The sequence below is a fragment of the Oculina patagonica genome, chromosome 11 (genome assembly GCF_052425735.1).
Source record: "Oculina patagonica isolate OP01 chromosome 11, crgOcupat, whole genome shotgun sequence".
Classification (NCBI taxonomy): Eukaryota; Metazoa; Cnidaria; class Anthozoa; order Scleractinia; family Oculinidae; genus Oculina; species Oculina patagonica.
The window spans coordinates 9,059,200-9,077,103 of record NC_135768.1 but is presented as its reverse complement, the minus strand read 5'-3'; the positions used below and the strand labels follow the sequence as shown (position 1 = coordinate 9,077,103).

General features: G+C 38.0%; 2 protein-coding genes across 2 annotated transcripts in view; one reads left to right on the top strand and one right to left on the bottom strand.

Moving 5' to 3' along the window:
• LOC144631064 (protein N-lysine methyltransferase METTL21A-like) overlaps positions 1-17,904 on the top strand; it is a 156,805-nt gene that overhangs the window by 71,332 nt on the left and 67,569 nt on the right. The window lies entirely within an intron of this gene.
• Positions 1,900-17,900, bottom strand: LOC144631053 (zinc finger CCCH domain-containing protein 14-like). Its single transcript, XM_078489425.1, has 15 exons — positions 17,682-17,900; positions 16,131-16,173; positions 13,753-13,867; positions 12,181-12,227; positions 11,585-11,773; positions 10,295-10,436; positions 8,921-9,318; positions 8,118-8,292; positions 6,721-6,971; positions 5,187-5,301; positions 4,654-4,722; positions 3,972-4,051; positions 3,099-3,220; positions 2,404-2,504; positions 1,900-2,108 (listed from the first exon to the last, which is right to left on the bottom strand). Exons 1-15 carry the CDS (start codon positions 17,730-17,732, stop codon positions 2,054-2,056), a joined length of 1,953 nt encoding a protein of 650 aa, XP_078345551.1. The 5' UTR covers positions 17,733-17,900; the 3' UTR covers positions 1,900-2,053.

Sequence of the window (17,904 nt, the reverse complement as noted above, 5' to 3'; positions counted from 1 at the left end):
TTTGGTTTGACAAATGTTCTGATACGACCAGAAGATGTCATTTCATTGTTAAACAACCACAATCGAAGGTTTGAGAGAAAAATCTTCTGTGTATACAGCTATTTCAATAAACGTTGTCGGGCCAAAGCTTAAAGCTAAAAGGCAATACCGTATGGCGTTCTGGGTATCCACTACAAATTTGCATATAAGCTTCATTAAATGCGTTTTGGTTTGACAAATGTTCTGATACGACCAGAAGATGTCATTTCATTGTTAAACAACCACAATCGAAGGTTTGAGAGAAAAATCTTCTGTGTATACAGCTATTTCAATAAACGTTGTCGGGCCAAAGCTTAAAGCTAAAAGGCAATACCGTATGGCGTTCTGGGTATCCACTACAAATTTGCATATAAGCTTCATTAAATGCGTTTTGGTTTGACAAATGTTCTGATACGACCAGAAGATGTTATTTCATTGTTAAACAACCACAATCGAAGGTTTGAAAGAAAAATCTTCTGTGTATACAGCTATTTCAATAAACGTTGTCGGGCCAAAGCTTAAAGCTAAAAGGCAATACCGTATGGCGTTCTGGGTATCCACTACAAATTTGCATATAAGCTTCATTAAATGTACAAATTTGTATTTTGCACGTGGAGAATTCACGAGTTTGTTTTTCCTCTCAGGAGGCCTTTCTGTAGCTTAACTTTCACTGTCGCTTAGCTCTGACATTTGAAAATTCTTCTAAAATTGAGTGTGACTAAAAGCACCTTGTTTCACATGTCTGAATAAATAGAAAACGTGCAAATTTGCGTTTGTCATGTCACTATATATTTTAGTATTCAGCACGCGCAGTTGCTCTCTTCTTCTACCCATACTGCCTTTCAGTCTTGTCTTTTAGCTTTGATCCGGACAACGTTAACTGAAATAGCTGTATTCTTATTAGTTGAAAGGCAAAGAATTAAATTAGAAACAAACAAAAAAAATGAATATTTGTATGCACCATTATTTGACTAACAAAATGGTAATGGGATAAATTTCGTATCATCTTGTCAATATTTTTGAAGCGAAACATTAGCTAACCTTTCAACTTGTTCCAGTTAATCCGGTTTTAAAGCAATACTCAATATTATCTACTATAAATAATTCTTGTTAAGTCGTGAGATGAACGTTTCGTCTCACGAGAGGTGAAAAAAAAAAATGCATCGTGCGTTTTTTTTTCGCCTCATGAGGATACCATGTGACCTTGTCCCCAGGGTCGTCTCCGCTTTTCCCGACAAGCCGCTTTCAAAATCGTCACCATTCTCGTCCCCATAGCCTTTTTCGTTTCTCTTAGGCGGCGGGACCTTAGCACTAGAAACGAAGGGCTCTGGGGACACAGCCGTTCGAGTCTTAGATTCTAGGACGTCCGGTCTTCATGTATGCAGTCATGATGTTTCAAAAGAATGTATGTGAGAGTCATTGTGTTTTTAACTTCCGTTCAAGAATTCTTTGTCTTTTAAGACAAAGAATTCTTGAATTTATTGGTTGTTTAAAAACAACCAATAAAAGAAATTCGAATTGATTAAAAAATCCTACGTCCCCAGATCCTTTTGTTTTTCGTGCCAAGGCTTCACCGGATAAAAGAAACGAAAAGGGCTATGGGGATGAGAATGCTGACGATTATAAAAGCGGCTAGTTGGGAAAAGCAGAGACGACCCTGGGGACGAGGTCACTTCCTTGTGTGCGGCGGGCTGTCTATTGGCTAAAATCGGAGGTGTCGTGTAGGAGGAATCCGCAGAGCAATGAGAGTGCAGGCGCAAGACAATGTGTAAAGCGGCGCCTGGATTATGCCCAGGACCTGTTATCCTTACTTTACTGTAGTTAATGTAATATATTTATTAGCAAATAACAAAGAAGTTAACAAAGATAGTGCACGATATCTGCATGAGAATTAATTTGTAATTCATTTTCGCGGGTATTCAATTATTACAACAGGGTTTGGGCATAAAATCACTATTTATAACAACATTGACGGAGTCAACCAAAACACCAACAGATTTACAACAATACTGGATTTAAAAAATAAAATCATCCACTATAACACGGGCATTGAGGTAACTTTCTGTTCTGACATGGCGAATCTTCTTTCACTGCAAACACAAAAATAATGAAGTTAATCAAGTTAAAACACAGTTTTAACTAGCATACATTTGTACGATTTTATTTCTCTGTTTACTTCGTAGTTTTTGTTTCGATTGAGAAGATATATCAAACACTCGAAACAGTGTTTCATTGGCTATCCAAACACCTTGAATTTCGCCAGAAATACTCTGCTGCATGTCTCATTTTCAAATCTCTTTTCGGTGTTTGGATATCTCGATAAAACACTGTCTCTCGTGTTTGATATACAGTATTACTTACAGTATAAAATAGCCTACTACATACCTTATATGCAGAGCTGGAGACACCCATTTTAACGAGGAAGGTTTTGCCGGATGTGTGAATGGACAGTTTGGTCTGGTGCAGTTAAGTCCAAAACGACAAGGCTACAACAAGAAAAGCAGCAAACGTACAAGATTAACATCCGTTTTCTCCCCACAGTATCAAAGCATTTTCACAGTAACAGGTGATAAGAGTACCTTATTACATGAAATTTTCGCGACACGTTAATTTCGCGATTTTGAGGTGCGCATATTTCGCGACACTTAAATTTCGCGTTTTTGCGAAAATTTGGTATTTTGAATCACTTTAATTTCGCGTTTTTGAGTAAGACACAATTTACATTTCCTTTAAAAACGACTTCATGAATGAAAAAAAGAAAACGTCAAAATTAACAAAAAAGCAAGGGCGAGACTAAATCTCAGCAATAGATACAACAGAGCAGTTAATGTTTACGAGGAGGTTATGCTTGTAAGTGCATGAGTTATTGTTCTTGAGTCAATTGACGACAACATCCATTTGGATTGATAATTTCTTCCTTCAGTGGCACTAAACTTATTATGAGTCACTTAATTTTCGCGTCATCTTATGTTCGCGACACTTTAATTTCGCGATTTTTTTGGAATTGCGAAATTCGCAAAATTAACGTGTCGCGAAAATTTCATGTAATAAGGTACTCTTAATTAAGTACTGAAACCTACCTTTGGTTTAGGATGATAAAACGGACAGTCAGTTTTTGTACATGATGGGTAAAACTTGCAAGGAACCGGTTGAGCAACTGGGGATGGAGGGACGAGGACACTTGGAGATGGAAACATGAAGCCTGATATAACAAACAAATAAGACAAAAAATAAAATTGAAATTAATTTATTCACATTCCGAGTAAGTTATTGTTATTTGTGCAACCGAATCACCGTACACTGTAAGTAGTGCCTAGCGGGGGGAGGGGGGCACTCTGTACATTTTTGGATTGATCTGATCAGCTTCCTGACAAATGATATCCTATTCTAGAGCAAAACTCTGTACTTTCTATACCGTAATGATTCGATTTAGCGCCCTCCTTCCAATAAGCGCCCCCTTCCGAATAACCGCCCCCCTTCCCGAATGTGTTTTTGTAAATAAGCGCCCCTATTCCAATAAGCGCCCCCATTCTAACAAGCGTCCCCATGCTCCATTCTTAAAAGTGCCCCTATTCTAATAAGCGCCCCCTATTGCGGATAACTGCCCCTACTGAAGTCATCGACGTCGAATAGATAAACGCATGATGAACATTTACCGTACCGTACATGTATATATTTACTGCTAAAATGAACAATTCTTTTAAAAGTAGCTGAACTTTCAACAATTTGCTAATATTTATTAAATTTTTGTTTTGAACATTTGGTTGTTTCTCGAAAAATTAAATAAGCGCCCTGTCCCGAATAAGCGCCCTCCCTTGAGGTGCCAAAAGTAAATAAGCGCCCCGGGCGCTAAATCGAATCATTACGGTACTCTACTGAGGAGTAAACTGCTTGAAAACCATACCCTTCACAGTGGCACATTCCTATACAGCTCATTATATGGGAGTGCCTACCTGATATCGGAGCTGCTATAGGAGAGGTCTGCTGTTTGCTTTTCAATTTGTGAGTATAGGGACAAACTGAATTAGTACACCTGAAAAAAAAAATGGAATATTATCAATAAAAGGGCAGAACAATTTGCATCACGTATTTTTATATGTCGAGGAAATCAGTCTGGCTGCTGAAAGCTCATATTTTTTTAAACAAAAAATAACAGAAAACGCTTTATTCAGTTTTATCAGAACAATTTCGCTGGGGTAACCCTGTGATAGACTAACATCTTATCCAGAGAGGAGTTAAAATTCTTCTAGTGATCTTTTGCTATGGCTATGGAAACTGGAATAAGCTGTCCAAGCTTGTTGAAAATAAATCCAAATATCATATATATTACATTCTTACTGGCCACTTAATAGGGGATAGAAGAACCCTCATTGGGATGGCAGAAAGGTGGCCGTGGCTGGTTAATAGAGGTGGCTGCTTAAAGGGGTTTATTTACAGTATTATACTGACAAAAGTTTCAGGACTTAAGAAACTGGCCGCTTAATATGGGGTGGCTGCTTAATGAGTGGCTGCTTAATAGCCTATGGGGTTCCACTGTAGCTTAAAAAGTTCAGGGAGGAGCTTCCAGGAAGAGAGTGAAACTACATGAACAGATCCAAGTTTTAGTTGGCATTGCTACGTCAGCTTTCTCCGTACCTTCCATCAAATTTACAAGGTGGGTGAATAAACCTGCAGCTGTCTCCAAATCTACAATTTGGGAAAGATCTGAAAAACAGATGCAATTAAAGTCAGCTCTCTGTAAAATGGACACTATCAGGACTAATTCCAAGACTGGCTCAAATGAGAAATTACAACAGCAATTCCATGAGATTTACACTTTTTAAATAAAAATTAAAATTAACAGTAATTATAATAATATTATTTTTAAAAGCCTTTTTTTCACCATAGTTTCCTGAAGTGTCAGCATTGATGTTTGTTCAACCTGAGCTAGTGCTAAGAGAGACCTGGTGTGTGTTTCTCAAAAGTCCCAAAAACCTCTCGGGAGAAAGTCATGTAATTTGAGAAACACTTTCCAGGACCCGAGAAAATCACCCGAAAAGAGCCCCGAAAAGTTTTTGGGCCCAGGAAGTTTTTAGGTCCCTTGAGTAATACATGCCAGGCCCAGAAAGAAAAACTTTATTTTGTTAATAAAGCTTTAAAGGTGAATGGTCATAAAGAGCTTCACTGACCTGCACGTTACTGTTGGGTGATAGAAAGGACATTCATCTCCATTCTTGCAGTCTGGCCAAAACTTACACTTTTCTGCTTGCTTGTTTTTACTGGGAGAGGACTCTTCACTTTCATCTTAATAAAAAAAAAAACAATAATAAATCCAATATTACATACTACTTTATATGCACAAAAAACACACAATAAAACAAGTGTTGAACATGCAGTGATTTATCATTGTGGACAGTGTATTTCATGCTTAGTTGAAAAGTTTTCTTTTTTAATTTCCGTTGAAAACTATTGAATCCAGATCAAATTGAAGGAGAAAATTTTTAAGAATGTTTCTCCATGCCTAAATAATTACTTCCCTAACAAACAAAAAGTATCACAGATAAGGACGATAAATCGAGGCCTCGACTCCAGCAACTTCAGTGTTACGTGTATGGTCAGCAGGAGACATTAAAGAACCCAGAAGAGAAAGGCAAAAAGTTGTGGTCTAGTCTTGGCCTGTTTTACCATTAAACTGTTGAATTACTGGGTTTGTTAGTATTACTGGATAAGCTACTCTACATATCCAATCGAACAAAACTGAACCAAAAATTAATAAATCAAACCCAATCAAACAACAATTGTTTGACTGGGTTTGGTAATCAAACAAAATCGAACATATATTCTGCTGTGAGTTCAATTTTCGAACCAATTGAACCAATCAAACACAATCAAACACAATCAAACTTAATCCAATACGATTTTGTTCGGAATCCGTCTTTTGATAAGTAAATCACGCAGGACTAATCAGGAGGATGGCACACCTACAAACTGTCTGCAATAAAAACAAACAGGAGTTCGGTAATCTAACGTTCGATTGAGTACGATTGTCGACGGTTCGGTAATCAAACGTTCGGTTTTGTTCGATTGTCAACTGTCCGATAATCGAACGTTCAATTTTGTTCGATTGATCAAATTTTATTGTGAGTTCGATTATGTTCCATTACCGAACACAATCGAACGATTGGTATTCGATTGGGTTCGATTACCGAATACTCGATGGGATACGCCGGGTCTACAATCTGATGGTACCATAAATTAAGTATTCACAATTCACTTCACCATGCAAAGTATTTTTGGTTTTTAGCAAGAAAGAGTGAGGGTGAAATCAATAAGACAGTTTTAGCCTTAAGAAAATACCTGGATTTAAACAAGTCACTTGTGTGTGTGTATACAAGTATGTGCCTTGAGACTTAACATAATACAAGCCAAACATTTTCTTTAAATAAATTTTGTTATGAAGCAATAAAAGTGAGAAACTGCTTGACCTTTAGCTTCTGGGTCACCATAAGTGACTACTGTATATGTTGTGGTTCAATTTTACATTTGGTTTAAAATTTTTCAAACCAGTTTGATTTTTATTTTTCACTGTCTTATGTTCATTATCATAATCTGAAACAAAGGAAAATATATATCAAACTGGTTAGAAAAATTTTAAACCGAAGAAAAAATTGAACCACAACATAAACACTGTAGCTACGGTCTACCTGGCTTCAATGAACTCACCGTCAGGAGCAGCGTCCAGATCAAATGTAATCTGTTTAATAACAGGTTTTTCAGGAGAAGCCATCTCTAATGTTGGTTTCACCTCTTCTGCCACATCTGTCGTATCAATTTCTTCATAATCATCTACTTCTGCTTTCTTTCTTGATTTCTTTTTCTCCTTCTCTTTTTTAACCTGTACGTCATATTTGTCTTCCAAGTCGCTGTCCACACCATCTAGTGTTACTATGAACTTTGGACTTGATGGTTTCTCCCTGCATTTCGTAATGTTTAATAAATGAGCGGCACTGTTGTATCAAGTTTAAAACACGAGGCACAACCAAGTGTTTTAGACTTGATACAACATACAACATTATTTGACCTCTTCAAAATCATCTGATGTAGATCAACTCATTCAGACTTGAAGTAATATTTAGAATTGGGTTTATTTTGGCCCAGATAATAAATAAATAATATTTTGGATGTAAAGATTAGCCATGTCTTTATCAGAATTAAAGAAACTTTAATATTAAACATTAATTTATTTTGTATTTTCTTTATGAATTATAAATGAGTTTTTGATGGGCAAAAAAAAAAAAAAATTAACAATTAGATTATTACAGATGAACCTCGATTACCTGGAATCGTAGGGACTAGGCCAAATAGTCCAGATAATAAAGAGTCCGGATAATCGAAAGTATGAATATTAATGTGCCAAAAAAAAAGAAAGTCCAGGGCATCTGACAGGACGCGGTGGTGCGGATCTGCATAGTTTGCTAAATTCCGCATCCTCCGCATCTTTGGCGCATTTTTTCGCATTACATGTAAACAGGAAAAAAAGAAAAGTTGCTTCATAATAGCAACAAATCAGCTGTTAAACATCCTTACAATAAAAAATTCTGAATACATTGATCATTTGAGGCAGTTTTTCTCAGAAAAAGGCGATTCTTTTGCAAACAATTTTGAACCTCCAGGCGTTCCGTGCATCTTTTCATGATGGGCCTGGTGACTAGACATGATGCTAATGTGGGGTGTAAACCAATTGAACTTTCTACGATGTTTTCCACTTCATAGGATCTAAACATTCTGAATTTTGCCATTTTGCAAATTTGTTTGTGTGAATGTTTTTATGGCTAGTGGAAACTGAATAAGGAAGTTGCCTGCCAAAGTATTGAAATGTTGCTCGATTGGAAACTACGCATCAGATGTTTTCCAATGTTTCTTGACAGGTAAACCACCTGTTTAAACCACCGATAAAATTGCAGCATATATAGATCTGATGAAAACGATTTTTGGTTCAAATTCTCAGGAGGTTCAAGAAATGAAAGGTTCGAGAAATTGGGATTCTATTGTACATGTACTACACTGTATAAACATTGACAATTTTGTTTTTAAAGAATTTAAAGTTGCATGACACATACTTTTTAGATTTAACAGCCCGTCGCTTTTTCCTTCTCTTTCTACGCTCTTCATCTGAATCTTCTCCTCCAGCTTGGCTGTCTGCGAAGGCAACAATTCTGGTATCGCCCACCGGAGGCTCAGAACCATACTCTAGTGTCTCGGTTTCAGAGACATGAAGCTCAATAACTGGTTCCTGCAAAAGTAATCAAATTGCCACATTATAATCAAATTCTCCCAACTAGTGGTATAAGAAATGTATGGAAACAAGTGAGGAGAATTTATATGTTGACATCAGGGCCTAATAGGCCTTATCACGGTTTTCGACGCCATCTTGACGAGTAGGCAAAGCGGGTAGAAATTACAGTGTTTGTATGGGAATCTGACGGCAAATATTTTTTACAAAAATTGAATTCTGGACAACTTATGAAATGTAAAGTTAAAATACTAGGCAAAAGTTTTTATTTGCCGAGTTTGACGGAGGTACATGTAGCTGGGCTAGAAAGCATTCAGTTACGTTTTTAATTTCCCATACATTTGTCTATAACTTTTCCCACGAGAGCGTCACTCATGCGGAAAAAATACAGACAAATGTATGGGGAAGTTAAAAACGTAACTGAACACTTTCACAGCTACATCCTTCAAACTCTGCAAATAAAAACTTTTGCCTAGTACATGTACTGTATCTTAATTAACTTAACAATTCATACAAACACTGTAATTTCCCATACAAACACTGTAATTTCTACCTGCTTTGCCTACAAATGTACTCGTCAAGATGGCGTCGAAAACCGTGATAAGGCCTACAGTGTATTAATAACACACTCTGGTTCTTGGACAGCAACCTGTTCTTTGTGTTCCTCCTCCACTTCTTTACTTTCTTGATTTTCTTCGTCACTTTGGACATTTTCGTCTTGTTCTGCCGATTCCTTCTCCATCTCCTTGTCACTTTCATCTGCTTCGTCTTCCTCTTCTTCTTTGGTTTCTACCTCTGCTTGTTTCATTTGTAAAAATTGTTTTTGTAACTCTCTATGCTGCTGTAGCAATAACTCTTTTTGTTGTTGTTTTTCCTCGTAACTGTGTGATCTTATAGGGGAGGGTGGTGATGTAGGGTCGTATTTTAGACTCGATGAAAGAACAGGTTTGTTGACAGAGAGGTGTGCCTCGGCCACAGCTTTTTTAAGGAGGTTGCCAGAAGCTTGCTTAGAAACTGGAAGAGTTGGCCTTTGTAAACAAAACAAAAGAATATTTAAATGTAAGTGCTTAATTTGTAAATTGCACGTGTTGGCTTCAATGTGAAATGAGCTGAATAAGGAAAAACAAGTCAGAGTGTCTGTTTGACCTCTCAATCTTTGTTTCTTAATAATTAGCAACTTTATTCCAACTGGCATTCCCTTCCAAGTACTCCTATTGCAAAAATGTCGTTCAATACATTCAATCCCTTCATTTTAGATCAGACCATTTTAGTCGCCATGGGGACTAAATTTTTGGAGCTGGCGACTAAATTGGAACCGAAGTCGCTAGCCTGGCGACTAAAATTGAGAAGAAGGATTGAAAGCCTGAGCTTAATTTAGTGACTAAAATTTTTCACTGGCAACCAAACTTGAGCAGTCGGTGGCCAAATGGCCACTAAGGAAAAAAAAATAAACTTGGAGGGTTGACATTGCCGTGGAATAGACAAGTAAGACAAGTGTGTGGTCTTTACATACTTCTCATCTAAACATAAAACTGAACATGCTGAACAAGAGAATGGTGTTGAAACTTTGTGAGCTCCTACTGTTACAGTTCTCGATTTGCAGTACTGTATCTGTTAATTTTATTAATAATAGCTGGAATTTTTTTTCCAACAGCATGCGCTCTCATTCACTACCCTGATTTCACATGACATCTAACACTAAAACTATTTCCCAGCAAAAGTCTTTGTGTGGGGAACATTGAAAATCTACAGTGTATGATGTCAGAGGGTAACAGTGTGCTGTTGTCTGCAAATATTGACCGTCGACTGCTGTTTTTCTATATTAAGTCTTCATTGTGCTATATAACAAATCACTTAAGGACTGGTCCCGAGGGAAACCAGTTAATTTTGTTTCCCCGAGAATCTCATTGTTTCCCAAGACCACGGGAAACAATGAGATTCTCGGGAAACAAAATTAACTGATTTCCCTCGGGACCAGTCATTAAGTGTATATTCTTAACTTACTTTCTGTCCTTCACTTTTACTATACTGTGAAGATTAGCTGCTCTGGAGTCTTCTTCATCAGATGACGAGTGCTTTCTTTTTCGTGTTGAGCCTTTGGATGACAAACCAACAGTCTTCACAACATTACTGCTCACCTTTTGTTCTAAACAATCAAATGGATGGATTAACATCAACAGGCACAGTGCTCAAGTGCTGCTTTTATACACATATTTCAGCCCTTAATTTACCTACATGTTCACTGTACAGTAGAGTGTCAATTCAACAGCTTTTATACAAATTTCTAGCCAAGTCAAGCCAAAATAATTATGATGCTATGATGAAATACATCCACCTTACTAGCTATATACATGTAGATGGTTTATCATAATTTAGAATAATTCTAGATGGTTTAACCCATTGACTCCTAAACCGGCCTAAACCGGCCGTAAAGGATCCGGGCATTTGTCCCACTTGTGACGGCATCACCTTTCACTCAGAAAGGCGACATCTACATGTGGATGAGAGACAGTACCAAAACGCTTTGAAATTTTAGTGAAAAACTCAGAGGAAAATTTCCCCTTTCCACCCTTTGCTTGTCCATGGTAAGTAGTTCTTGCCCCATTTGCGCTTTCCCCGAAATTCTTCCACTACAAAGAAGCCTGGAAGAAGGCTCAACACTGCAGCAAAAAAAAGGAAGAAGAGAAAAAGGAAAAGCGAAAAAAAAAAATATAAAAAAAGAAAAGCCTAAAGTGGTAGGATGGTTTATCTCCAAACTTTGATTTGTGCACATGTACGAACTAAAAAGTTGCTAAACGTGGTTCTGGTGATAAACAAGCATGCATTTTGCGTTTCAAGGCCCGTTTTGAGTGATTTGGAACTATTTTAGCTCATAATAGACCTTGAAAGGTCAAAAGCACCTTAAAAATGCGTTTTTCAGAAAATCTCCAGGAGTCAATGGGTTAACATAATTTTTTTTGAATTAGTTCTTTATTTTTTTAAGAACATAGCAAAAAACTATAGAAGCATAGTACCCCGGATGTGTGACTTGTTTGTCAAATTTCAATGAATGACATCGCCTCTGTTCTATTTTTTTTTTTTAGATGATCTTTAATACAGCAAAATTTCATCAGAATTCAGAAAAGGTTTCATTTTGTTAAAATGGAAGAGAGACAGTGCCAAAGAAGGCAGCAGATGTAGAAGGAATAGTTGTAATTTTTTGCTTTTCTTTGGAGTTGTGTATGACACAATTTTGCCGGAACTGCAGGAAATTTATTGAAAATTAACAGTTGTTATTACCATTTATGAACTTACTCTCTCTCTTCTCTGAGGCTTGGCTTAGTTGCTGGTCCCTTGCCTCAGTTCTGTGAGGGCTTCTTTGTCTGTCTTTTAATGAAGTCTTTGAGGAAGCATCTTTTTTCTCTCTATTTTTAGTAGGTTCTGTCTTTATTGCTTGCAGCGGTATAGATTCTTTTACCAATAAACTTGATTGTTCAGTATTTTCTGCCAAAAAAATGGAACAGAAAGATACAGTACATTATAAACTGTTTAGTTAATGTGGGAGACGGTCTCCCTCATTAAGTGAGGGGGATGTAATAAAATGGTGGGGGGGGGGGTTAAATTGCCTTGGAGGAGCACCCCTCCCAGCCTGGGCAGTACCATGCAATTGAAATTAGAATAATGGTATTGACAATATGGTCCAGTTTTGAATCACTTCTCCATACGCAAAGCTTGATTGCATAAATAGAATATCAAGTCAAGAATTGACACTCAAAAGTGTCTGCTGCCTTACATTTGCCTGCTACTAGCTGTACTTGTTGGTCAATGGAAAAAAATCTCATTACCAAGCCAGGGGCTTTTCCATTTGCAGAAAATAACTATAATTATTAAACATCTAAGGAATACTTTACCTTGTAAACTTGTCACATCTTGAAGCTTCTGTATTATGTTCACCAGCCTGTCAACAAGATAAAAAAATAAATAAATAACAAACATAATAAACATGTAGAAGAGAAATCAAGTCAATCCATTCCTTTTTCCAGGTTGAACTGCATTACGAGACAGTGTCTGTTATTGACAGGAGTCCTCTGTCCAGTAATGTCAGGGGTAAGCGGTATCAGCATAGTGTATGTAATGTACAAAGTCAACATGGCCGTGTGTTAGCTGTCGAGTCAGCTGCAAATAAAGTGTTGTGTTTGAGTTGTGTTCTCGAAAGTTGTACGTTGTCAACACTACTATATTCAATATCAGTTGCATACCAAAGTCAACTACAGACAACAGTCTGTTACTAAATGCAAGTCATTTCCCATAAACTAGTAATAATCATGGATTAGCGGAGTGCGTTCGAGACAATTTTCGTCGTCTTTACACGACTGACCTCCAAAGATGCGAAAACAAGTACTTCGAAGAACATGGACAACTTCGTTGTTTATGCGCATCCTTACTGCGCACGTAATTCATGTCGCAATAATTAAGCGTGCGCTGATGGTCGCCGTTGCGTTCACTTCGCTTGCAGCTTTTAAATGGGCTGTAACCCCAAATTTTATTACATTTCTGACATGGGTAACTCATAATCTCACAGCGGTGAAAGTTTTACAAAAAAAGTCAACGTGGGAAGATTTTCGCGCGGACGTACTAAACTTCAAAGCGGCACACGAAATGACTCACTCGTTTTCCACTTTTTTCGAGTTCAATGGCTGACTTTAACTCTACTTCCCTGGATGATATGCTTCCCATGACATTTTCGGTATTATTTTAACTTCGGGTACACGTTCCACGCATTAATTTTGTTTACACAAAAAATGCAAATTCGATGCCATTTTGATATGCATGAAATTGAGGCCCTTTGCATGAGGTCGAGGTCACTTGTAGCAGTCCAAAAAGTCTCAAACGGTTATGGCATCAGGTGATCGATACCCGCGGGACTGAATCATAGAACCTGCTGGACTGACGTTGGACAAACAACGTGATTAGTATGCGTTCTCCTTCGTCAAACGCAATTAGTATATCATTTAAGTTTGACACATAAGTACAATGTACATGTACGGCAACATTTGAGCCTCGCCTCGCCAAGCCATCAGGCGAGTGGTTTCACTGCAAAGGTTGGGACATTTTATGGCATTGTTATGGCATTGTTTTCTATGGTCTGCTGGAGTGTAGACCATGGAATGAATGTGTTTGATTTGTTTTATACCATAACACAGGAAATTTACCATAGAATTAGATGGAAAATTAGTGCTAAGTCCGTACACGTGATGCCTCATAAGATGGCATTTTTTCACTTGAACCCAACAAATGATTGTGTGGAAATTTTGCCCTTAATGTTTGGCTGTCTTTTTACCACTTGCTTGATTACTGTTTTTGGAAAATTTGCTTCAATATCTCAGTTATCAGAAATTTTTTTTGCGTTGCATTACAAGTTACAACCAATGAGCATGCAAGAATTTTCTCATACCGGTATATATAATATCACATGTACTTACCAGTCTGTAAACAAATTTGTGTTGGCACCCAGAAATAAAACCAGGTCCTCTGTCATCTGTTCCTTGCTTCTCTTGTTGGCCAACATAACCATTATATAGTCTGGCAGTTCATCATCTTCAAGAAAGAACAACACACACCAGTCAGTACCACTTTTCAATAAGTTTAAAGCGAGGGTTTCACAGTATTGCGTATGTGTGAGGTGACAGCTTCCAGAATAAGTCATACGGGTCAACACTAAATTCAAAGTAGCGATCGTTTTTTAAATCCGAATGAATCTGTCGTTAAACATTGCCATCCGTCGTTCCACTTAGACAAACTGAAGTCAGCTATTTCTCAAGTACCCGTCAGTGATGTTTTGTTGACTGATTGAGGTGTCTGGGCAACGAAAAAGCCATTTAACATACAGAGTCTTGTAAGCGACATCATGATCGACCGGCGACGGGACGTTCTCAAGAGTACTTGGCGATTGAAAAGATAAACAGATCAATCTGGTGTGGTGCTAAGCGGTCTTGTGTGGCTTACAGAAGGAGTTATCATTTGGAAATTCATAATTGTAGAATGTGCGGGTTCGTATGAACAGTGTTTTAATGCACTTGAATAAAATTTATAGGTGTGATGTGACAGTGGACATGATAAGATACAAACGAGCGCTCACACAGATTGTTTGCTTACTAACAAAGACCACAAAGTTCTCTTTGCAAAACAAAAAAAGCGGTAGATTGTTGATAACATTTAGAAAATGGCTACAAGGAGTTACAACTATTTTGGATCACGGCATAAGCTAAGAAATCTCATGTCCACATCGACGTTTTCGTGACTGTATTCCTGCATGTCAAAATTGAATTTGAACGTATGTTTCAGTCGCTTTATCCGATTTATCTTCAAGGCAACTTCATGCGAGTGAGAGAATTCTATCATAACAGAAGCGATGAATGTACAAACTTAATCTTTAAAGTGTAAGGAAAACTGAACTTTCTTGTTTTACGCTTTTTATCAATCATTCCAGACATATAAGCAAAGGTCAATTTGCTTTCATCTTTCCAGTTGTCTTTCCTTGAGCACACACCATAACACTGGCAGTTGAATGATTTGCCAGATGCTGGCGACATTTTCAGCATGAGCTTTGAAATTTTGAAGAGAGTCGATTGAACGAGTCAGACGAGTCAATCGATCGATCAGCTTACACGACATGACGCGGGCAAAATACGCGCAGGATTTGCATATTGACATATCGCTTCCGATTGGTCTATAAACAATAGAAGTGATTTTGCTTGCGTCATAACTGGTACATGCGCAGTACCGTGAAAATGTCCCTTTAACATTCCAACTCTAATAACTTACTACATGTACATACATGTAGACAGATATTTCTAATAATAATATAAAAAGGTTTGAATTGAGGCACAGTGGCCTAATGGTTAGAGTGCTGGACTCTGGATTGAGTAGTCTGGTTACAAGTCCTGACCGACAGGGTCACTTTATTGTGTTTTTTGCCAAGACTCTTTATCTGAGAGAGCTTTTCTACACCCAGGCTGTTGTATAAATACATGTATGTACAGCTGTACGAACTGGCCAATTAGCAACCCATCTGGGGAAGAGGAAGAGTACTTCTAAATACAGTAGAATCCCGATAACTTGAACCTTCAAGATAATTAGAAGAAGCTTCAAGTTATCGGCAGTGTTCTCCCTAGGTATTTAAAGCCAGGCGGGCCGCATAGCTTGATTCACAGGAAAATAGTTGCCGCCTGGCTTAAAATTGAAGATATAACACAACGTTACCTTACTGTTTGAGATCTGGAACTGGGAATTCCTATCCATAAGCAAAGACTATATCACTTATTATTTTTTACTGTGTTTTCTCACCATTAATGTCATTAATAAAGTGATTTACCCTTGAATTACTATGTTCAAACCTGTGAGGGTGACGCATTTGTTTCCTTGAACGGAAGCTACCTTTATCAAATTGATACAAGAACACAACTGCACTTCAAGGTATCGTAACAAGAAATACGAAACGAAATTCTCGCGTTTGTGTAAAGAATGGTGAACTAAGTCGACTAGGGTTGCTCAGAACAGAAACTTAAAGCTTCTCAAAGCAAAATTAGTTATCTTTTTACTCCGGTTTTAACATTTGAAAACCACAGTCCAAATACCGCCTGGCTTTCCCAAAATCCTAGGGAGAACACTGATCGGGAGTTCAAGTTATCAAGGGTAAAGTTAGTAAGAAAATGACCTGTAGGGGAATCAAAAAAGGTTCCAGTTAGCAGGAAGTTCGAGTTCGAGTAATTGTATTCTCATGGTCTATTCATGATACAGAAAGTGGAGCTAAGCCCAAGCCTGATGGGCCATAAGGCCAGGAGGACAGACAAATACTCACCAACATAGGATCCAAGCTCTTTTAGTTTTGTCTTAATGGCACCCTGCAAAATCAAGAGACATGTCTTACCATAGCGCTTTACATTGTTATTTGAAGCCTGGTTGGTTTACATGCATGAGATTGTGTGACTTATTACTACTATGATGTCATTTTATATTCTATTTTTTTTATGTACATGTACACACGGCTATAAATACCAGTTAGCCATCGGATACTGGCTGACCAAAATATGCTCATGTCCGACAAAAAATCCCAAGTGTGGTTGGACATAATAAAAAGTAAAGTCTGTCTCCGAGCCATGAGGCCCATCCAGCCGGAGCTTATCCCGGTTTCCGTAGCATTAAGCGACTAGGAGTATTGCTACTCCCCCCTGGATGGGATGCTAGTCCATCGCAGGGTTACCCCCCAGCAGTAGATTCGCCGGTACCCATTTATACACCTGGGTGGAGAGAGGCACTGTGAGAGTAAAGTGTCTTGCCCAAGAACACCACGCAGCGCCCCGGCCAGGCCTCGAACCCGGGTTGTTCAACTCGGAGTCAAGCGCGCTAACCATTAGGCCACCGCGCCTCCCACATAATAACCATACGTAATATCCGGACAATTTTTTGATCATAAATCATTTTATGGCAACAAGGAAAACAAATCTGTCAGATTAAGATGGTCTATCCCATACTCATGGCAACAGATTAACATCTTTCTTATTTAATTTAAAAGTTCACAATTACCATTTTTTATCTATCTACACATAGGACACTAATTTGACACTGCTGATCCTAGTAGTATGCTGGTAGTGTGTTATATACTGTACATGTATGAACTTTGAAAATGACCTACATACAGGTTTAGTGCATGCACATGTTAACATGTGTTAGCGGAGTGGACAAAAGCCGCACTTGCAACCAACTGCTTGATTTGGCTAGACCTCAGAATACCTGGCCACTTAGTACATGAATGTATCTTTAATTTTTTGTCCTGCAGTTCAAAGTAACTGCAGGATCATGGCAGCTGAAGATCAACAAAGCTCAAAGTGGTGTGGTATTCTGAAGTTGCTCCCGGCCCCCTTGAATTACATGTACTGGTAGTCAAATTTGATTTATATTCCGTAACATCTTGACTGGATAACTCACAAAATTCTGTTTGACGCACACCTTTGACCATGTATCAAAACTGACACGGACCATCTTTGATTTTGATCAAAATCAACAACGTTTATCAAAAACACTCAAAGGTGTTGCCAAATCTGATTTTCACCAGTGTCAAAGCTATCTTTGATTCCTGTAATAGTTGAATTACATAACTTTCTCTCGCAAGAAATGTTTTTCAAAGGCAGGTCAAAGGTGATTTAAGCCTTTAACCATCAAAATTATTCATGAAGCTTTGTCCTAGCCTTCAACGCAAATACAACAGATACAAGCTGACAACTACATAACAAGATGGCGGCGTACATGAGATTCAATGACATTAAAATAAGTCCACTTTTACACGCTAAAATGTCGCATTAAAGGCCTAAACAAACACGAAATGAAATTTGCCATTATCGTAGTAACTTACCCTTATCTTTTGGCTAATCTCGTTGCCAATTTCCATGTCAAATTCCGCCATAAACCAACTAAAATTTCATAATGCTTTTGTAAACTTCAACTTGTAAGATGCGGCGTGGTCACATGGCTACTTGGAATTTTTTTCGCGGCAAACAGCTGAACCAAACCACCGCGTATTCAAATACAAGAAGTCGTCGGTTAATTCCGCTAATCTGCCGGAAATATTCGGTTTC